Source organism: Cricetulus griseus, chromosome 2 (genome assembly GCF_003668045.3).
Source record: "Cricetulus griseus strain 17A/GY chromosome 2, alternate assembly CriGri-PICRH-1.0, whole genome shotgun sequence".
Classification (NCBI taxonomy): Eukaryota; Metazoa; Chordata; class Mammalia; order Rodentia; family Cricetidae; genus Cricetulus; species Cricetulus griseus.
This window is the reverse complement of record NC_048595.1, coordinates 369184366-369208162: the sequence shown is the minus strand read 5'-3', so window position 1 is coordinate 369208162 and position 23797 is coordinate 369184366. Positions and strand designations below refer to the sequence as shown.

General features: G+C 41.8%; 1 protein-coding gene and 1 pseudogene across 1 annotated transcript; both read left to right on the top strand.

Annotated features, from left to right (window-relative positions):
* Nucleotides 1-315: 315 nt before the first annotated feature.
* LOC100765190 lies at nucleotides 316-1493 on the top strand (annotated as a pseudogene).
* A 17482-nt stretch (nucleotides 1494-18975) lies between these two features.
* On the top strand, nucleotides 18976-19941 carry LOC100763724 (olfactory receptor 10C1-like). The gene is given in 1 exon segment (XM_027400007.1): nucleotides 18976-19941. A coding segment is annotated over 1 exon segment (966 nt).
* Nucleotides 19942-23797: the final 3856 nt, after the last annotated feature.

Sequence of the window (23797 nt, the reverse complement as noted above, 5' to 3'; positions counted from 1 at the left end):
CCCTCAGCCCAGGACCCAGGCCTCCTTTGCTGCTTTGTTTGGAGCTGTTGCTGCTGTGGTCTCTTGGTGGACTCCCTGTGGTGGGGTGCGAAGAACTTTTGCACACTGGAGGCTTTAGTTACAGGGACCTTACCAACACTTTGAGTCTCAGCCTCTAACTGAGCATGAGGCTCTTCCTGTGCCCCTTATTTTCTCCCTTTGAGAAGAGGAAAACCTTCTGTTTGACATCCAAAGCCCAGGAAGCCTCAAGCTGGGGCCCTGATCCCAGCATGTCAGCCTCTCTTGTGCATAGGGCTCTGCCCTCTTCCAGCAGTCATGGCTGATTTCAAAAAGGCTCCAGGGGGCCGAGAGACTCCACAGGGGGAGCTGTGGCCAGAGGTGGTAGAGGATGAAGCCCCTAGGAGCCTTGTTGCAGAGGAGCCTGGAGGAGGTGGAAGCAACAGCAGTGAGACCAAATTGTCCCCTAGAGAGGAGGAAGAACTGGACCCTAGGATACAGGAGGAGCTGGAGGATCTGAACCAGGCTAGTGAGATCAATCAGGTGGAGCTACAGCTAGATGAGGCCAGAACCACTTCCCGAAGGATCCTGCAGAAGTCTGCAAGAAAGCTTAACACACAGGGCTCTCACTTGGGGAGCTGTATTGAGAAGGCCCGGCCCTACTAGGAGGCTCCACGACTGGCTAAGGAGGCCCAGAAGGAGACACAAAAAAGCAGCATTGCTCTATGAGCGTGCTGTGAGCATGCACAATCCTGCCCAGGAGATGGTCTTTGTGGCTGAGCAGGGTGTCATGGCTGACAAAAATCGACTGGACCCTACATGGCAAGAGATGCTCAACTATGCTACCTGTAAGGTAAAGGAGGTAGAGGAAGAGTGTCTTCGAGGCGAACGGGAACATCAGCGTGTGACCCGGCTGTGCCAGCAGGCTGAAGCTCGGGTCCAGGCCCTGCAGAAGACCCTCCGATGGGCCATTGGCAGGAGCCGACCCTACTTTGAGCTCAAGGCCCAGTTCAGCCAAATCTTGAAGGAGGACAAGGCCAAGGTGACAGAACTGGAGCAGCAGGTGGCACAGGCCAAGACCCGCTACTCAGTTGGCTCTGTGTAACCTGGAAAAGATCAGCGAGCAGATTCATGCCCAGCTCCGGGGTTTGCCTCTTCATCCTCTGGGCTCTTGGCAGTCTTGGCCTGTGGGGGCTGAAGCTGGCCCTGAGGGCATTGAGAATGGGGACAGTGGGATCGAAGGGGTAGAGGGTGGGAGTCTGGAGGAGGGCAGCAGCCTTGGGCCTGGTACAGGCCCAGATACGGACACTCTGACCCTATTAAGCCTTCGCACCGGGGCCTCTGACCTGCAGAACTGTGACTCAATGGAGCACCTGCTTGGTCTCTCGGACCATGCCAGTCTAGATGGCCAAGAGCTGGGACCCCAAAGCTGGGGATGTCGGGGAAATGATGGTGGAGTCAGAGGGGGCCGGCATCAGCACAGTGTCAGCCTGTAGCTTTGTGACCAATGTGCTGGCTTGACTTCTACTATGGGCAACCAAGGCCCCACAGGCCTTTTTCTCCTCGAGTCCTGTCTGCCCCAGATTTGGTCTGCAGCCTTCCCTGGGCAAGGTCAGCTGTGTCTCAGCCCTGTCTCTGTAGCTTTCTCACACAGTCCCTTCTTTCAGGAGGCAGCTCTCGTTTTGCCTTACCCACCCAGAAGGCTTGAGCCCTGGCCCTGTCTCCTCATTCCCTCCTGGCACTTGAGTCTCTCTGATGATCTCTGATTTCCTTTTCCCACCTGACTTCTATCTGTCTGTCTTTTCCCCTAAGGGAACTTGGTCTAGAAGACACAGAAAGGTCATGTGAGAACGCATGTCCTAGCCCAAGTGGTTGGACAGGTCCTCACCTGTTGACTACTGGCACTGTCTTCCCAGAAGGCAGCTCCTCAGGGTGCCCTGGTTATGCTGCTGAGTCCCGGCAGCCTGTGCTCTTATCCTGTCCTAGCCTGCCTGTGCGCAATGTGTAAAATGTTCATGTGCCAATGAAAGACCCCTGCCCCTTAGCCCTTTCTTTCTCAAGTTTGTCTCCTCTTCCTCCTGTCGGCGGCTTCCCCGATCCCTACCCCCGGCGGCCTTCTCCCGCCACCCGCCGCATGCCGGGCCAGAGAACAAGCACCAGGTGGGCGGGCCCGAGAACGAGCACCGGGTGGGCCGGCCCGAGAACGAGCACCGGGTGGGCCGGCACGAGGGCGAGCACCAGGTGGGTCGGCACGAGAACAAACACCAAGTGAGCCGGCCTGGAGCCCGGCCCCTGAGCCCCGCCCGATGAGAAACACTCCGTCCCAAGGTCTCCGCCCCCAAGGTCAGCCATCTGGACGCGGAGGGAGGGGGAATTGAGTCTGTTGTACCAGACACCAGACCTTGAGAATATGCTGATCTGGAATGGCTCTGTGTCTCATTTGAACCATCCAATGGAAATGATTCTGTATTTCGCCTCATTTGAAAGACTCTATGTTTCACCTCATTTGAATAACTCTGTACTTTGCCTCATTTGAATAACCCTGTATAGCGCCTCATATACATTGACCAATGGGAATAGCTCTGTACAATGCCTCATTAGAATTATCCAATAGAATCCCTGCTCCTAGCTTGCGCCTTTTTCCCTATATAAGGACCCCTTTCCCTTGGCTCGGCGCGCTTAGCCACACAGAAGCTAAGTCGCCCCGGGTACTCGCGTCTCCAATAAAGCCTCTTGCTTTTGCATCCAAGTTCGTGGCCTCGCTGATTCCTGGGTGCGGGTCTCCTTCTACGAAAGTACCTCTTCGGGGGTCTTTCACCACCGCCTTCTGTCAGTGCACCCCTTGTAACCTTAGCTGCTGTGCTGTGTCCATAATTCAGTGTCAGGTTGGGGAGCCAAACGCTGTTATCAATGCGGCGATTAGGACCAACTCCAAATGGCCCCTGTCTGTGTGATTTGTCTTCAGTTGCTCTGGGCCCTTATCATTGCCAAGGTGCTAGTAGGTCCCAGATGGGGTCTATGCTGGAGGGTAGAGATGTGAGATTCTCAAGGCTGAGACCTTGCCACACCATCCACCCCCTTGTGGGACTCTGGGCTTGCTTTTTCTTGGTGGAGGTTGAACTGGAGCTTGGCACCCTCCTCCAGGGTGGCATTAGGGAGCTTGGTGCTCAATTGCTCTCTATTGCTCTTCCTCACACCAGATAGTACCTACTCCAGGAACCTCTGGGAAGCGTTTTAAGCATGGCTACAAAGCCTCCCTTGTGTGGGAGGAGTTGACCTGAAGTGAGGGGTCCCAGCCTCAAAGATCACCTCTGGTTGCTGGTGCTCCGGGGTTGTATGAAGGGAAACAACAGCAGATCTTGGTGCCTTGAAGGAGATGCTGACCTCCTGCCCTATAAGGAGGATGGCGAGAGTGCTCACCCAGGGGTGGGAGAAGAGGGCCCATGTCTCAAATGGGATCTCCCAATTTTCAGGTTTGAGGATGATCACAATGAGAACCTATGGTGTTTGAGGTGGCTGTTCAGAAAGAAGAGAAATGAGGACACGAGTGTGTGAGTGCATGTGCTGGTGTGTGGGAAAGGGTCAGTGCTGGTTTTTTTAAATAAAATAATTTATGTAACAGTGAAAAAATAGCCTTCATGAATATGATAGAGGTCCTTAATGAGGAAAGAATTTCTCCCTTAATGAAATCTGTAAAGACTCTTCCTTGTCCCCCGGGTCCCTGACCTCTCCTGAATCCCACTCCTGCCCAAGGTCCCCATCACCCCATGATCTCTTGGGCTTACAGCTGCAGAGAGTGAACCCACCTGCATAGAGTGGCCCCACCCAGACAGGAAGGAACTCCTTGAATCTGGAAATACCTCACTCTCCATTCCCCCTCTGCCACCCCAAAATCTCCTGAGTGAGGAGACTACCAGGAGAGGCCAGACCATCCATATCTGCAGACATTGAAGTCTTGGCCCACACACACCACCGGGTGACAAAAGGAGATAGAGAGACCCCACCTGCACCCACTGGAAGAAGAGATGGGAAGAAGCAAGAATAAGAACACACTCAAAACAAAGACAAATATGACACCACCAGAATCTAGGGAATCCACAGCAGCAAGATCGGAAAAGCAAAACACAGAGGAAGAAGAAGAGACAGACCTAAAAATCTACTTCATGAAGATGTTTGAGACCCTTAAAGAGAAAACAAGAAAATCTCTTAAAGAAATAGAAGAACCGGGCAGTGGTGGCTCATGCCTTTAATCCCAGCACGCGGGAGGCAGAGGTAGGTGGATCTCTATAAGTTTGAGAGCAGCCTGGTCTACATGAGCTAGTTCCAGGACAGCCTCCAAAGCCACAGAGAAACCCTGTCTCGAAAAACAACAACAACAACAACAACAAAGAAATAGAAGAAAAAACAAACAAAAAATTCAAGAAATAAGTAATTCTCTTAAAGAATAAAAAAACAAACAAACAAAAAAACCCAAACAAGTGAAGGAAGCACTAGAAACAGTTCGAGGCATGAAAGCTGAAACAGAAACAATAAAGAAAACACAGAATGAGGGGATGCTGGAAATACAAAGGCTGGATAAATGATCAGGATCTAAGGATGTGAGTATAACCATTACAAGAGGTGGAAGAGAGAATCTCAGTTGTTGAAGACTCGCTAGAGGATATACAGTCATCGACAAAGGAAAATCTCAAATACAACAAATCTCTAACAAAAAATTTCCAGAAAATATGGGACACTGTGAAAAGGCCGAATCTAAGAATAATAGGTATAGAAGAAGGTGAAGAAATACAGCTCAAAGGTACAGAAAACATATTCAACAGAATCATAGAAGAAAACTTCCCCAACCTACAGAAGGATATGCCTATGAAAGTACAAGAAGCTTACAGGACACCAAACAGACTGGACCACAAAAAGAAGTCCACTCGACACATAATAATTAAAACACCAAACATGCAGAATAAAGAGAAAATATTAAGAGCAGCAAAGGAAAAATGTCAAGTAACATATAAAGGCAGACCTATCAGAATCACACCTGACTTCTCAATGGAAACTTTGAAAGGCAGAAGGTCTTGGACAGATGTCCTACAGACACTAAGGGAACATGGATGCCAACCCAGACTACTGTACTCACCAAAGCTTTCAATCACTATAGATGGAGAAAAGAAGATATTCCATGAAAAATCCAGACTTAAACAATATATATCCACAAGTCCAGCACTACAGAAAGTCTTAGAGGGAAAACTCCAAACCAAACCAACTACACTCACAAAAACATAGGTAATAGATAATCCAACTTTACAAAACAGGAAAAGAAACAGGAGGGTGAAATCCACACACAACGACACCATCAAAAACAAATCCAAAACAAACAAGAACCAACAATCAATGGACATTAATATCCCTCAATATCAATGGTCTTAACCTGCCTATAAAAAGATACAGGTTAACAGAATGGATACGAAGACAGAATCCAACCTTCTGCTGTATACAAGAAACACACCTCAACTTCAGAGACAGGCGTTACCTTAGAGTAAAAGGTTGAGAAAAGATTTTCCAATCAAATGGACCCAAGAAACAAGCTGGTGTAGCAATCCTAATATCTAACAAATTAGACTTTAAGCTGAAATCAATCAAAAGAGATGAAGAAGGGCATTTCATACTCATCACAGGAAAAGTCTATCAAGATGACATCTCAATCCTAAACATCTATGCCCCAAATACAAAGGCACCCACATTTGTAAAAGAAACATTACTAAAGCTCAAACCACACATAAAACCGCACACTTTTAGGAGGAGACTTCAACACCCCTCTTTCACCACTAGACAGGAGGACCAGGCAGAAACTTAACAAAGAAACAAATGAACTAACAGAAGTTATGGCCCAATTGGGATTAATAGACATTTATAGAACATTCCCTCCAAATAGAAAAAGAATATACCATCTTCTCAGAGCCACATGGAACCTTCTCTAAAATTGACTACATACTTGGTAACTTAGCAAACCTCCACACAAACAAAAAAGTTGAAATAACCCCCTGTATCTTATCAGACCACCAAGCTTTAAGATTAGAATTCAACAGCAATACAAATTGCAGAAAACCTACAAACTCATGGAAATTGAATAACACCCAATCGCACCATTCCTGGGTCAAGGAAAAAATAAAAAGTGAAATTAAAAACTTCCTAGAATTTAATGAGAATGTAGACACAACATACCCAAACTTATGGGACACTCTGAAAGCAGTGCTAAGAGGAAAGTTCTTAGCACTAAGTGCCCACATGAAGAAACTGGAGAATGGTCACACTAAAGAATTGACAGAACAACTGAAAGCTTTAGAGCAAAAAGAAGCAAACTCACCAAGGAGGAGTAGACGCCAGAAAATAATCAACTTGAGGGCTGAAATCAATAAAGTAGAAACTAGGAAAACAGTACAAAGAATCAATGAAACAAAGAGTTGGTTCTTTGAGAAGATCAACAAGATAGACAAACCTGTATCCAAACTAACCAAAAGGCAGAGAGAGAGAGCATGCTAATTAACAAAATCAAAAATGAACAGGGGGATATAACAATGGACATAATGGAAATCCAGAGAATCATAATGTCATACTTTGAAAACATGTACTCCACAAAATTCTAAAATCTAAAGGAAATGGACAATTTTCTGGATAGATATCACTTACCAAAATTAAACCAAGAACAGATAAGCAATTTAAACAGACTTATAACCCCTAATGAAATAGAAGCAGTCATCAAAAGCCTCCCAACCAAAAAAGGCCCAGGGCCAGATGGCTTCACTGCAGAATTCTACCAGAAATTCAAACAAGAGCTAATACGAGTACTCCTCAAATTGTTTGACACAATAGAAGCAAAAGGGACATTGCCAAAGTCTTTTTACGAGGCTACAATCACTTTGATACCCAAGCCACACAAAGATACAAGCAAAAAAGAGAACTACAAACCACTATCCCTCATGAACATCGATGCAAAAATACTCAACAAAATATTGGTGAATCGAATCCAAGAACACATCAGAGAAATCATCAACCATGATCAAGTAGGCGTTATCGCAGGGATGCAAGCATGATTCAACATATGAAAATCCATCAATGTAATCCACCATATAAACAGACTGAGGAAAAAAAAACACATGGTCAATCCAGGCAAGGGTGGAGAGGATAACCTAAAAGCCCTTCCCCTAAAATAAGATTGATGACTACTCTTTATGCCATCCTAGAGCCCTCATCCAGTGGCTGATGGAAGCAGAGACAGACATCCACAGATATACACTGAGCTAAAATCTGGAATTTAGTTGGAGAGGGAGGAATGAAGAGAGAAGGGGTCTGTACCACGTTGGAAAAACCCACAGGAACAGTTGGCCTGAACAAGGGAGAACACATTGACCCCAGATCCTGTCTGGGAGGCCAGTACAAGACTGATCCAGACCCCTGAACATGGATGTCAATAAAGAGGCCTCTGCACTCCAGGGAGCCTCTGGTAGTGGATTAGTATTTTTCCCTGGTGCAAGAAGGGACTTTGAGAGCCCATCCCACATGAAGAGCTACACTCTGGCCCTGGACACATGGGGAAGGGACCAGGCCCAGCAAAGGAAGATTTGGTGGATACTGCAGAGCCCCCGTTGAGGGCTCTACCCTGCCTGGGGAGTGGTGGGTGGATGGGGTGGGGGTAAGTTGGGGATGGGGGAGGAGCAAGGGGGTGAGAGGAGGGAGAGGGAGAAGGGACTTACATATGAAATAAGCTTGTTCCATACCTTGAACTAATAAAAAAAAGGCCACATGATCATCTCACTAGATGCCAAAAAAGCCTTTGACAAAATCCAACATCCCTTCATGATAAAGATCTTGGAGAGAACAGGAATAGCAGGAACATATCAAATATCATAAAAGCAATATACACCAAACCAACAGCCGACATGAAACTAAATGGAGAGAAACTCAAAGTGATTCCTCTAAAATCAGGAACAAGACAAGTCTGTCCACTCTCTCCATACCTCTTTAATATTGTACTTGAAGTTCTAGCCAGAGCAATAAGACAAGAAAAGGAGATCAAAGGGATACAAATTGGAAAGGAAGAAGTCAAACTCTCACTATTTGCAGATGATATGATAGTCTACATAAGTGACCCGAAAAACTCTACCAGTGAATTCTGACAGCTAATAAACACCTTCAGCAAAGTAGCAGGATACAAATTTAACTCAAAAAAATCAGTAGCCCTACTATATACAGATAATAAATCCAATGAGAAAGAAATCAGAGAAACATCACCCGTCACAATATCCACAAGCAACATAAAATATCTTGGAGTAATGCTAACCAAAACAAGAACTTTGAGTCTTCAAAAAAATAAATTAAAGAGGATACCAGAAAGATCTCCCATGTCTTGGATAGGTAGAATCAACATAGTAAAAATGGCAATGTTACCAAAAACAATATAAAGAGTCAACGCAATCCCCATCAAAATCCCAACACAGTTCTTCACAGACCTTGAAAAAACAATACTCAACTTTATATGGAAAAACAAAAAAAAACATGATAGCCAAAACAACTCTATACAATAAAGGATCTTTTGGAGGCATCACCATCCCTTACTTCAAGCTCTATTATAGAGCCATAGTTATGAAAACAGCTTGGTATTGGCACAAAAATAGACAGATACACCAGTGGATTCAAATTGAAAACTCTGATATTAACCCACAAACCTATGAACACCTTATTTTTTTGACAAAGATGCTAAATCTATACAATGGAATAAAGATAGCATCTTCAACAAATGGTGCTGGCACAACTGGATTCGGACATGCAGAAGATTCCAGATAGATCCATATCTGTCACCATGCACAAACTTAAGTGTAAATGGATCAACAATCTCACCATAAATCCAGCGACACTGAATTTTCTAGACGAGAAAGTGGGAGATACCCTTGAACGAATTGGCACAGGAGACCGCTTCCTGAACATTACACCAGTAGCACAGACATTGAGACCTTCAATTAATAAATGGGACCTCCTGAAACTGAGAAGCTTTTGTAAGGCAAAGGACACAGTCAGTAAGACAAATTGACAGCCCACAGAATGGGAAAAGATCTTCACCAACCCCACATCTGACAGAGGGCTGATTTCCAAAATATACAAGGAACTCAAGAAGCTAGCCACCAGAACACCAAACAATGAAATTAAAAAGTGGGGTGCAGAACTAAACAGAGAATTCTCAACAGAGGAATCTGAAATGGCTGAAAGACACTTAAGAAAGTGCTCAAAATCCTTGGCCATCAGAGAAATGCAACTCAAAACAACTCTGAGATACTATCTTACACTGGCCAGAGTGGCTAAAATCAAAAACACCAGTGACAATCTATGCTGGAGAGGATATGGAGAAAAAGGAACTCTACTCCACTCCTGGTGGGAGTGCAAACTTGTAAGACCACTTTGGAAATCAGTATGGCAGTGGCACAGAAAAATGGGAATCAGTCTACCTCAAGATCCAGCAATTCCTCTCTTGGGCATACACCCAAATAATGCACGTTCATACAACAAGGACATATGTTCAACCATGTTCATAGCAGCACTGTTTGCAATATCCAGAACCTGGAATCCTCAACTGAAAAAATGAATAGATGTTCCTCAACTGAAAAAATGAATAGAGAAAATGTGGTACGTTTATACAATGGAGTACTACTCAGCAGAAAAAAGCAATGGAATCTTGAAATTCACAGGCAAATGGATGGAACTAGAAAAAACCATCCTGAGTGAGGTAACCTAGTCACAAAAAGGCAAACATGGTGTGTACTCACTCATATATGAATTTTAGACATAGAGCAAAGGATTGCCAGCCTACAATCCACTTCACCAAAGAAACTAGGAAACAAGAACTCAAGGGTAAATGCATGGACCCCAGGAATGGGAAGGGGCAGGATCTCATTAGCTAATTGGGAGCATGAGGGTAGGGGACAGGGAGCTGCCAGAATGAGAGGAAGAGAAGAGGAGGGGAGAGTAGGAAATGGAGGACCAGAGATGTTGAGTTGGAGGGGAGAATAGAGGAGAGCAGGATGAGAGATACCATATCAAAGGGAGCCATTATAGGTCAGAGGAGAGATCTGGCACTAGGGAGATTTCCAGAGATTTACATGGATGACACGAACTGACAATCCTGGCAATGGTGGAGAGGATAACCTAAACACCATTCCCCTAAAATGAGATTGATGACTACTTTTTATGCCATCCTAAGCTCTCATCCAGTGGCTGATGGAAGCAGAGGCAGACACCCACAGATATACACTGAACTGAACTCTGGAACCCAGTTGCAGAGAGGGAGGAATGAAGATCAAAGGGGTCAGTACCAGGCTGGTGAAACCCATAGAATCAGCTGGCCTGAACAAGGGGGAGCACATGGACCCCAGACTGCTGCCTGGGAGACCAGCACAGGACTGAATCAGATCCCTGAACATGGATGTCAATGAGGAGGCCTCCGCACTCTAGGGGGCCCCTGGTAGTGGATTAGTATTTTTCTTTGTTGAAAGAAGGGACTTTGAGAGCCCAGACCATATGAAGGGATGAACTCTGGGCCTGGACACATTGGGGGAGGGCCTAGGCCCGGCCCAGGATGATGTGGTGGACTTTGAGGAGCCATGTCGAGGGCCCTACCCTGCCTGGGAATGGAGGGTGGGGGACAGGTGAGGGGTTGGGAAGGAGAGTTGGGGGAGGGGAGGGAGAAGAGATTGATATGTGAAGCAAGCTTATTCCTAGAAAAAAAAAATCTGTAAAAGACAACAGTGAAGAAAATGAATGAAACAATTCAAAACCTGAAAGTAGAGTAGAGTCAATAAAGAAAATCCCAAATGAGAGAAATCTGGAAATGAAAAATTTAGGGACTCAAATTGGAACTTCAGAGATAAGCACACCAACAATATACAAAAGATGAAAGACAGAATCTCAGGCATTGAAGACAATAGAATAAATGGATACCTCAGCCAAAGAAAATATTAAATTAAAAAAATACTAGTACAAAACAATGAAGACCTAGCTTGTGGAGTTCCAGAAGGAAGTTTGAAAGTCACTTAAAGACTATTGCATATTATGAGTTAATAATATGTGGTTCTGGCTAGCTGGAGCTGAAAAACCAGTTGTGATTGATGTAAGACCAGAACCGATAAAGTATAAACTTTGCTTTACTCGGGCAGCTGACGCTGGTCAGCTAGAACTAAAAATATTAGCAGTGATTAAGAAGAGGCCAGCAGCTGGGTGGTGGTGGTGCACACCCTTAATCCCAGCACTTGGGAGGCAGAGGCAGGTGGATCTCTGTGAGTTCGAGACCAGCCTGGTCTACAAGAGCTAGTTCCAGGACAGCCTCCAAAGCCACAGGGAAACACTGTCTCGAAAAACCAAAAAAAAAAAAAAAGAAGAAGAAGAAGAGGCCAGCATCATTGTGGTGAAATCTTCTGGAATTTTTTTTCTCAGAGCCAGCATAGCAGTGATGGCACAAAACTCGTGGCACAAACCAATATCTGATTTGACTTAAGGTTAACTTCACAAGATGAAACCCATACCAGGCACTGCTTAGATTAACAAGAACCTTAAACCAGATAGCCCAGAGTCTAGGGATAAACCAAAAACTACTGGTCTTTTTAAAAAGTAGCAATAAAATGACTCCTAATGAAATTCTCCTACACTCATAGATCAGATCCTTGCTCTGCCACCATCAGAGAAACTTCCTCGTGCAGCAGATAGGAACAAATACAGACCCACAGCCAGACATTATGCATAGAATGAGTCTAGGAACTTTCAAGTTTCCTCCCTGATACCTTGAATGAGTCAATAGTCTTTTAAAAAGTATCATGTTCTATTCAAGGTAGTTTTGTAGTTTCTGTGTGTTCGTTCTATTGATTTCAAGGATTATTGTACTATAATATAATATAATAAGATAAATTAACTTTATTCTTTGTGGTTTTTGATATATCCACTATGTCTTAAGATGCACAAAGTCCTAGAAACAAAAGCTACCAAAATTTGTTTTCATGGATTTTGTAAACTCAGAATTTAATATAATTTCAATTTAAGAGAAATGAAAATAAACTGTTTTTTTTCAGCATTACTTTTTTTCTCTTTTTTTTATTAGAAAGAAGATTATTTTACATGTTAATCCCAGGTCCCTCTCCCTCCCCTGTCCCCTGCCCCCCCAACCAACACCCTACCTATCCCATACCCTTTCTGATCCCCAGGGAGGGTGAGGCCTTCCATAGGGGGTCTTCAAAGTCTGTCATATCCTTTGGGATAGGTCCTAGGCCAACCCCCTTGTGTCTAGGCTCAGGAAGTATCCCTCCATGTGTGATGGACTCCCAAAGTCCATTCCTATGCTAGGGATAAGTACTGATCCACTACAAGGGGCCCCATAGATTTCCAAGATCTCTTCACTGATACCCACATTCAGGGGGTCTGGATCAGTCCCATGCTGGTTTCCCAGGTATTAGTCTGGGGACTAAGAGCTCTGCCTTGTTCAGGTCAGCTGTTTCTGTGGATTTCATCAACCTGGTATGAACCCCTATGCTCATCTGTCCTCCTTCCCTGCAACTGGATTTCAGTTCAGTTCAAGGTTTAGCTGAGGGTGTCTGCTTCTGCTTCCACCAGCTGCTGGATTAAAGTGGGAAATTACCAATACGGAGTCAGGTAGAAATACAGGGGTATTTAATAGGGAAAAGCCTTACTTACAGAGCCACCTAGCCAGCCGGTGCAGCAGCAATCTATACAGCAAGACGAAAAGGAAACCGAAAGTGAAACCCAGCCACCTGAACCTCTCACTCTACCTCACCCTGACCACACCCTTGCAGGCGTGGCTACAGGTTCCCCTACTCTGGATGAAGGCTATAGGATGTCATATGAATTAGTCATCAATCTCATTATCAGGAGAGAACATTTAAGGTAGTCTCTCCTCTGTTACTTAGATTGTCAGTTGGTGTCATCCTTTTAGTTCTCCAGACATTTCTCTAGTTCCTGATTTGAACCTATAATATCTCCCTCTATTATATTATCTCTTATCTTTCTCTCCTCTGTTCTTCCCCCATCTCAACCTCCCTGCCCCATCATGTCTTCCTCACCCTTCCTCTTCTCCCCTTCTCATTCTCCTAGTTTGCTCTCTCCTCCTCCGATGCTCCCAATTTGTACAGGAGATCTTGTCTCTTTCCCCTTCTCCAGGGAACCATGTATGTCTCTCCTCCTCGTTTATTAGCTTCTCTGGCAGTGTGAATTGTAGGCTGGTAATCCTTTACTCTATGTCTAAAATCCACATATGAGTGAGTACATACCATGTTTGTCTTTTTGTCATTGGGTTACCTCGCTCAGAATAGTTTCTTCTAGTTCCATCCATTTGCCTGCAAATTTCAAAATTCTATTGTTTTTTCCACTGAGTAGTACTCCATTGTGAAAATGGACCACATTTTCTCTCTCCATTCTTCAGTTGAGGTGCTTCTAGGTTGTTGCCATGCACAAAACTTAAGTCCAAATGGATGAAAGATCTCAACATAAATCCAGCCACACTGAACTTATTAGAACAGAAAGTAGGAAATATCTTTGAAGGAATTTGTACAGGAGACAGCTTCCTGAAAATAACACCAGTAGCATAGACACTGAGATCAACAATTAATAAATGGGACCTCCTGAAACTGAGAAGTTTCTGTAAGGCAAAGGACACAGTCAATAAGACAAAGTGACAGCCCATGGATTGGGAAAAGATCTTCACCAACCCCACATCTGACAGAGGGATGATCTCTAAAATTTACAAATAACTCAAGAAGCTAGTCCTCAAAACAACAAATAATCCAATTAAAAATTGGGGTACAGAACTAATTAGATAATTCTCAACAGAGGAATCTAAACTGGCTGAAAGACAGATAAGAAAGTGTTCAACATCCTTAGCCATCCAGGAAATGCAAATCAAAACAAATCTGAGATACCATCTTACACCTGTCATAATGGCTAAAATCAAAAACACCAATGACAGTTTAGGCTGGAGAGGATGTAGAGAAAGGGGAACACTTCTCCACTGCTGTTGGGAGTGCCAACTTGTACAGCCACTTTGGAAATCAGTATGGTGATTCCTCAGGAAAATGGGAATTACTCTACCACAAGATCCAGAAATTCCACTCTTATACCCAAAAGAAATACATTCACACAACAAGGACATCTGTTCATTGATGTACATCACAGCATTATTTGTAATAGCCAGAACCTGGAAACAAGCTAGATGCCCCAAAACTTTTTAATGCAGAAACATGATCTGAATTTACTTATAAAGGTTGCATAAACTAAACTGGTACTTATTTACAACAGAAATAAACTCCTTTAACGGATGAGTTCTTTGATGTATTCTGCCAACCATTTAATAAAGATAAATACTAACACTCAAACTCTCCCAAAAGATAGTAGAACATGGACTATGCCCCTCTCTTTTTGTTGCCCAAATCAAAATTACCTCCTTTCATAAAGCCAAACAGATTTCTTATGCGACTAAAACCCAAACCAACAATGCCTTAATAAGAATAAAGCAATAACAATCACCTACCACACAATACTAGAGACTGAGTCCAGCTGAATAGTAAAACAATTTACACACTATATGATTTTTCTAAGTTATTGATAGGTGCATGATACCAGTAACACTATTATTGCAGATGGTGATTTCATTTCATAAAACCCAAAATGTTTTCAGGATTTAAATAAAAGCAGATGATAAATTAGTAACAGGAGGGAACAACCAATATGTCAACACACTATGATGAGACTGGAAACTTTATTCAGCTATCACTAACAAGAATATAATATTCATCGCCTTAATTCAAAACTCAGAGTGCCAAGGAATGAATAAATGCTCTGGTTTTTATGATTTGTTCTCTAGGAGATGTGGCAATGCTCATACAATAGAAAAAAAGACTAGGTTATTGGGACACTTCCATTATGGATGGAGTCACTCTGGTGTTCTGTGATAGAACTCTTTCTCAGGAGAAAGGGCTATTGCAGAATGTGGCTCCTCTGCACAGACAGGTTTCCCAATCCATAAGGACTCTCAGGAGGGCAATGAGATGCCTCCTGAAACTCATCAATGAGAAGAGATTGTGAGTCTCCTGGGGAAATTAAAATGAAAAGGACTGAGAACACAGAAACATTTTAGTATAATATGATTAGGGTTCATTGATTCCCAGGAAAAGAGAAAGTGGGGATAAGTCTTTGGAGTAGTAAGGCATGAATACACACACACACTCACTCAAGTGTGTGTGTGTGTGTGTGTGTGTGTGTGTGTGAGAGAGAGAGAGAGAGAGAGGAGAGAGAGAGAAGGAGAGAGAGAGAGAGAGAGAGAGAGAGAGAGAGAGAGAGAGAGAGAGAAAGATGGGAGCATTGCCTTGAAGGACATGGTGCTCTCTCCTGACATCAGGAATGGTTCCTCACCTTAAAAAAGCCATTTCAGTACAATGTAGAGATGAGGAGGAGGGGGATGGTGTGCGTCTCCTGTATGTTGTAAGGAAAGAATGAAGAGAAAGACAGGAGTGGCTAATCAGAAGCAGATACCACCTAATTATCTCTTCAATTGCCGTGATTGGAGGTATGTAACACAGTTAATTTATCAAGACTAGGTTTGGGGAGAGTGAAATAAAATATATTAAAAAACATCTGATACTCAAAACATTTTCCATTCTTTTTTGTAATTCTATATGGTTATTGTCTCCTTTTGTTGAGGCTAATAAAGTTTATGCAGACTTGAGCATCCATCTCAGAAAACAGCTGTCTATTATTGTTAGTTGTTTGTTTCATGGAAAATTAGAGCTCATTTGTTACTGTGATACTCATGTTCTATGACAAAATATAATCTAATCAAGTGATCCCACCGTTGCTACTGGGTTGGCCTAAAGTGTCATTCAGCTGCATAAATGGTCCTTGGTCAGTGAATGTGGCAAAACTGGGAAGCCAGGAATGAACCTCCTAATAATCTTTTCCTGAACAAGCTACAAAAGTTGTGTGTGCTATTATAGAATTTCAGAAATAGTTATTATATAATAGTGAAACTTTCACTTCCTAATAGTTTCTACATACACACACTGCAGTGTTCAGAAACAGTATCTAACACTGTGTCATGACTTTAAAAGATCAGATAAGGGACCAAACCCACCAATGAACATTTCTAACCTCATTGACACCAGGGGAAAATGAGATTTTTTTACCAGTATCATTCACAAAGTAGTACCATGTAGAGTGAGCTTGACTTGGGTCTCTGGGATATGTAAGGTATCATCATGCAAAACCAAGACTGTAATATATAAAGATCCTCTCATCTCATGCACCATCTCTTGCATATATGCAGATGCCAATAAAAACACAACTGTTGGTAGGAACCTCCAGACATTACCAGTGTGTAGTGCACACTTTATTTTTTCTTTTTTTAATTTTTATTTTAATTAGAAAGAAGATTATTTTACATGTCAATGCCAGATTCCTCTGCCTCCCCTCCCCTGTACCCCCAACTAACACCCTACCTAACCCATATCATATCGGCTCCCCAGGTAGGGTGAGGCCTTCCTTAGAGGCCTTCCTTCAGAGTCTGTCATATCCTTTGGGATTGGGCTTAAGCCCACCCCCTTTTGTCTAGGCTTAGGGAGTATCCCTCCATGTGGGATGGACTCCCAAAGTCCATTCTTATGCTAGGGATAAGTACTGATCCACCATGAGGGGTAGTGCACACTTTATAACACTGAAGGTTGATGTATAAAACAGAGCTGAGTATTGGTAGGAACCACTTAAAGCAGCTTCACTAGGAAGATGGGGAAGATTATGTCATGCAGTGTTTACAAGGAGCTAGTGAATCCAAATTTATGTGAAGAAAATGTAAGTTGTGATGAGAGGCAGATGGGACATTCACATCAAAGTGTTCTGACTCTTATTTCTTTCTTAAGAATCTGATACGCCTTCAGAGTAAATCATTCTCATTCCACAGATTGAGATGAAAATATATCATTTAGGTTGTGTTTCCTAAACATAATACAGCTGTGTGTAGGTATACAACTATGTTCATGTCCTGTGTAGCTGATAAGCATTCAGCACCTGAGCAACTTTTTATGTGATTTGGGGAATTAACTTACTTCTCATTGCACAACGTCATGAGGAATATATTTTTTCTCAGCCCCTTGTGTAAGTGGTCAAATTGAGGAACAGAGTTTGAACAAATAATGTTATGCAACATTGTTGTCTATACTAAGATTTTAACTCATACACAACCTCCCAGAGTGATCCCTTGTTCTACACTATGTACAACGGTGTGTGTTTCTGCATGGATATACAGGCATACAAGTACATGTGACATGTATGTATGTACATGATTTACATATATCCATGATCCTGCTTAAATAATTATTTGTAATAATAATTTGAAATCCCTGAAGCCCTCCTTTGGTTTGTGGATCAACCATAATGTGATATACACACATACAACATAGCATGACCTGGTGAAATCTGGTGATAGCAAGTGAATAGAGGGAGGACCAAACACCTGATGGTATCACCTATTCTGCCCTTGTTGGAGAAAATATGGCATATTCAGATTTTTTGCAGAAAAAAAAACAAACTTCAGCAGAACCACATAAACCCCAGAAAACAGTAAGGGTCATCTCATTTGGAAGGAAAAATATCAGACTGAGAGAAAAACAAGTAAGATGAATCTGAAATGTGTGAGGTTCATGAGATTGAACTTCACAGGATGGGCAGTGATGGGCAGAATAAATAATGAGGCAGAGTAAGGTGAACACCGAAGCTTCTCGTTACATGAGAACTTATAGGTTAGTAAAGATGGCAAACGCAATGATTAGAAAAGTGAAGTCCACACTCAGTCTCCGCATAAGGCTACACTCAGAAAGAAATGAGAAGTAGGAATCACCACAGTGGCAAATGCTATTTTAGCAGCTGTAGTGTGAAAAGCATGGAGTGTAACTGCTAGGTGAAAGAGTTGGGTGATTTCCAGAAAAAAAGCTGGGCTGGAACTGGAGAGTTTATTAGATAACCAATCAAACAAGCACACAGCAGCCTCAATGAGTGACCTGAGTCACAGGATCTCATGAATTGTATTAAAAAAAAAGAAACTTATCATGTAGGCAATGAAACTCTCAGTGAGAAATCATGCTCTAATAAATGATGGGAACTATCAAGATACATAAATAAGCTGCCATGCTGATGTATCTCAGCAGTGAACACATGGTGCATTGAGGAGTAATGGTGCTTCTCTTTCATGTCTCAACTTGCCCATCTTTTCCAAGAAGCTTCTCTGTCTTTAAGCCCATGCATTGCAGTACTCATTTTTTAATGAATGGTTATTTGATTTTGCTATTCCTTCAGGAAAATAAGAGTCTTATTTGAGGAAATGGTATTTTTAATACCTGGATCTGAGTAACAACAATAGCAATCACAGAACCCTCTGGGTTCAAAACTCTCTAAGAAGGGTTAGAGAGATGGTATCCATGACAACAGGAAAGCATAGATATGAGTACATAGGAGAAGAGCTTTTCGAGGTAACATAGATATCTGGTCAATGAGAAGCATGCAGGAAGAATTGAACCACAATTAATGTTTTTCCTTTTCTTTTAATTGAATGATATTGTACTTTATAAGTGAGGCTGAACTCAAACCAATGGTAAGACTCTTGCCTCAGCTTCATCAGTACCGAGAATACAAGTATACACCACCTTGCCTACATCCTTGGACACTTGATATAATGCTCAGTAAACTTTGGAGAAAATCACCTGATGTGATACACAAAGAAAGTGTAGGATAGGAGAATCCGTAAGGATGAATCATTACTTCTAAACTTTACTTTTAGGACAGCAGGTAAAAATTCTCTCTCTGACTCAACTGAGACTCTAAAATTATTAAATTGAATAATTTCCCTCATCTGCAAGAATCCTTCTAGTGACTTGCTGCTCTCTCCTCCAGGAGATGACTGTCAATTGCTCTCTGTGGCAGGAGAACAGCTTGTCTGTCAAACGCTTTGTATTTGCCAAGTTCTCTGAGGACCCTGGAGAATGCTTCCTCCTGTTCATCTTCATCCTCTTCATGTTCCTGGCATCACTGACAGGAAACACACTCATAGCCCTCGCTATTTGCACCAGTCCAGCTCTACACACACCCATGTACTTTTTCCTGGCCAACTTGTCTCTCCTGGAGATTGGCTACACTTGCTCTGTCATACCCAAGATGCTGCAGAGCCTTGTGACTGAGGCGCGAGGGATTTCTCGAGAGGGTTGTGCCACACAGATATTTTTCTTCACATTCTTTGGAATAACTGAGTGCTGCCTCTTGGCAGCCATGGCCTTTGACCGCTACATGGCCATATGCTCCCCACTCCACTACGCAACATGAATGAGTCATGTGGCATGTGCCCATTTGGCAATGGTTTCATGGGGAATGGGATGCATAGTAGGGTTGGGACAGACCAATTTTATTTTTTCTTTGGACTTCTGTGGACCCTGTGAGATAGACCACTTCTTCTGCGACCTTTCACCTCTCCTGGCACTTGCTTGTGGAGATACATCCCATAACGAGGCTGCAGTTTTTGTGGCAGCAATCCTCTGCATATCCAGTCCATTTTTACTGATCATTTCTTCCTATGTCAGAATTCTGATTTTAGTGCTGGTGATGCCGTCACCTGAGGGACGCCATAAAATTCTCTCTACCTGTTCTTCCCACCTACTTGTAGTCACACTCTTCTATGGCTCAGGATCCATTACTTACTTGAGGCCCAAGGCGAGCCACTCACCAGGAACAGATAAATTCTTGGCCCTCTTCTATACAGCGGTGACATCCATGCTGAACCCTATCATCTATAGTTTACGGAACAAGGAAGTCAAAGCAGCACTGAGGAGAACTCTGGGCCTGAGAAATACTCTAACAATGAATAGGTAACAGTACCATGCAGTTCTGTTCACTAACAAAAATGCACAAGGAGTCAGAGTAAACAAACAAACATTGGTACATTTTTCTATCTGGCTTACATTGAGTATCTTCCTAATTTTGAAGGTACCTCTGTATTAGTTTGGCCAATAGCCAGGCAGATACTATAGGCAAGACTACCAGACTAGGAGAATTCTGGAGAAAGGGAGATAGAGTGTGATATCGAGGAAGACGCTGTATAGTGCCTGAGAAAGCAAGAGGTCTGAGAATCACTGAATAAGCCAAGAGTTCATGGAGATACACAGAAAGTAGACATGGGTTAAGAATTAAGAGAGAGCTAGAAAGTAAAGAAGCATAAGCCATCAGCCAAATAGTTTATAATCAATATAAGTCTCTATATATTTATTTGGGGCTAAACAGCTGTGGGACAAGGTGGGACAGAAATACCACCTACAGTCAAATACTAAGGAATACAAGTAAAGAGTCCAATGCAGTAGAGAGTATTCTATTATGTTTAGGGTTCAAGTTGACAATCTCAATTAACTAGTTATATCTCAGGAGTCTTGCAAATCCTAGCCCCTGATGAACCCATGACTTCTGCTTTCTGTCCAGATATATCTCACATGAATCTTTATTAAATAGTAACTGTATGCATGGTCTTATTTCAATCTATATCTCTACTTTTTCTATTTTTATAGTACCATATACTAAATGTTCCTGTATTCTTTCATAAATTATGTATACCAAAATGTGTAAGCATTATGATACACTGAACTTTTAACAGTTGAAACTATTTACTTTAAAATATTAAACAAAACATGAGAAATATTTTCAGGAGTTTTCATATGTAAAAATTTCACTACTTTGGAGTCCACAGGCCAGTCAGGACAGGGAAGCAGGTCATTTAACTGCATGTATTCACCTCTCTCCACTACTCCAAGTCCTATCCCCGGTGTCAATCCTAGTTCTGCAACAGAACACCTCCTGTAGTCTCCCCTTTCATGGTTTTATTTTTCTTCATAGCTGAATATTCATAAATATATATATGGTATATTTTTTATATTCATTCATCTGTTGACAGTCATCTAATTTGATTACATTTTCTAGATATTATAAATAGATCATTAAACAAGTCATATATGAAGCCCATTAGACATATGATCAGGAGTGTTATATCTAGGTCTTTTGGCAGTTCTATTGTTAGTTCTTTGAGAAAACTCCAGGCTTCACTAGTTTACACTCTTATCATCAGGATATAAAAGCTCCACTTTTGTCATATTAATGCCAGGATATTGAAGATGTGGTAAAGGAAGTCCACAAACACCCAAATAAAAGATTAACAGATATTTACTTGGAGAGCCCTCACACAATAAAGGTAAATAGCTACCATAGTCTTCTGCCTCTGGAGGCACAGGATGCTGCCATGCTCAGACCACAACCCAAGAGGGAGAGCAAGGCTCCACCTTTTCCTTATAAGGGATCACATCTGTACACTGAAGCCACACCTTAAGGCCACACCTTAAGGACAGAACAAGATGCCACTAAACTTCCCCCATTTGTCTAAATAAGAGGGTTTTAAACCTGATACAAAAACTATATACAATAATAACAAATACCAAGTATAGTACAGGACAAAGAAAGCTAAAAAACATACAAATTTAGAACTACAACCAGCAAGAGCAACATTAAGCAAGAAACACATACTAAATGTCCAGGCCAAGGATAATGTCATATTACAGAGATTACTACAATAGCCGTCTTATTCTGAAAAGTCTAAGTCTTGAACCTAATATGTAGTAGCTAAGATAAAAGATGATATTAGCTGTGACCATCTAGTCTTCAACCTCATCGGAGACCTAAAAAGGAAAATAACCTTACTTGGGTAAGCAGGAAATATAAGCAGGTGACTTCCTAAAGGTGCTATAAATGACAGAAACAATTGGCTACCTGGACAGTCACCCAAGGTCAAGCAGTAACTTCAGGACAAACAACTTTGCCTAGGACCTAGAGTATCTGACTGACCATTATCAGAAGCAAGAAAATTTAAAAGACTGTCTTGACAAGATTCAATAGTCTGTTTTTGCTTATATCTTGCTTGTCGAGTTAGAACCGCATGCTTTCTGTCATCAGTCAAAGCAAGGGCAGTCCTTTGCCCAATAGGCCAGTTTTGCCAGGAAGAAAATGAACTCCAAATGGAGTTTCACCAGTGCCCATCATACACTTGGAAATAGCTTGGTGCTGCCAGGAGCAATTGTGTCTCAAATCAACAAGTTCTAAATTATTAAAACATTTAAATGGCATATTCTGCAGATCTTTGAAGTGTTTGAAGTTCAATTATCTATGCTGCGTACATCTCTGAGCATTTAGAAAACCTGACTAATTCTCAAACACATATATTGCTTACTGACTGAAGCTTCCCATATATAAAATAATCTTTAAACAGATGTGCAGCATGAGGACAATGACCTCAAAACACACACACACACACATACACACACACACACACACACACACACACACACACACACACAGCTTGATCAGAGGTAGAACTGTATAGTGCAATATGACAAAATATCCTTAAATTGTAACAATTCACAAAATTTTTCAGCATATGTAGATACACATATACATACAATGTGATAAAAATAACTTTATATTCCTATGCCAAAACATTGTAAACAGAATGAGGAACCTACGCAATATGACAAATACAATTTCAAGTTTGAAACAGTATACAAATTATCTAAGACAGGAATACAAAATAAATTTTACAGCATATGCTGTCATTTGTATTACTGAAGATGGTCACTATGACTGGGGTAAGGTCAGATCATGAACTAGTTTAATTAGTTAATTAATTAAATCTAATTCAACTGATAGATAAGTGTATTGAGTACTTTTTAAGTGTTTCCTAGAAATTCACATTTCTTCCTTTGAGAATTTTCTGATTGGTTCTATACCCCCCCCCCATTTTAAATTGCATTATCTTCTTGATTCAAAAAAATTCTTTGTATATTCTAGATCAGTATTTCTCAACCTGTGGACCATGACCCCTTTAGAGGTAGCAGTTCAGTTTTTAGCACTAGCAAAATTACAGTTATGAAGTAACAATGAAATAATTTTATGATTGGGGTCTCCACAACATGAGGAGCTGTATAAAGGGTCACAGCATAATTTTCTTTCTAATTAAAATTTAAAAAAAGAAATTAAAAAAGCGTCACAGCATTAGAATGGTTAAGAACCATTGTTCTATACAGTAATTGTCTACTCATAAGTAGCTGACAAAAATTTTTTCTCTCATTCTGCAGGCTGCATATTCTCTTGCTTCATAGCTTCCTTTGCTTTACAGTAGCTTTCCACCAAAATCCCCCTACAGTTTTTAAGCACATTCAGCGAAGTTGCCGAGCACAAAAGTAGCATACAAAAATCAATATCTCACTTATGCATTAAAGAAAAATAGACTTAAAGGGAAGTTGGAAAAATAACTCCATTCACAAAATCTCCTAAAAACATCTAGAAATAAACTTAACCAATAAAATGAAAGTCCTCTCCAAAGCTACACAGAGAAACCCTGTCTCAAAAAACAAAAAAGAATGAAAGACCTGTACAATATAAATTTAAGGCAATGAAGTAAGAAATTGAAGAAGACACTAGAAGATGGAAGGGTTTCCCTTGCTCATGGATTCAAAGAACCAATATTTTGAAAATGACCACCTCCCAAAAGGATTCAACAAATCCAGTGCAATCATAATCAAAATCCCAATTCCTTCTTCACAGACAGAAAATATCCCAAAAAATTATATAATGGTACAAAATACTGAGGTTAGCCCAAGAAATTCTTTAAAAAAAATAAAGGTACTATATGAGG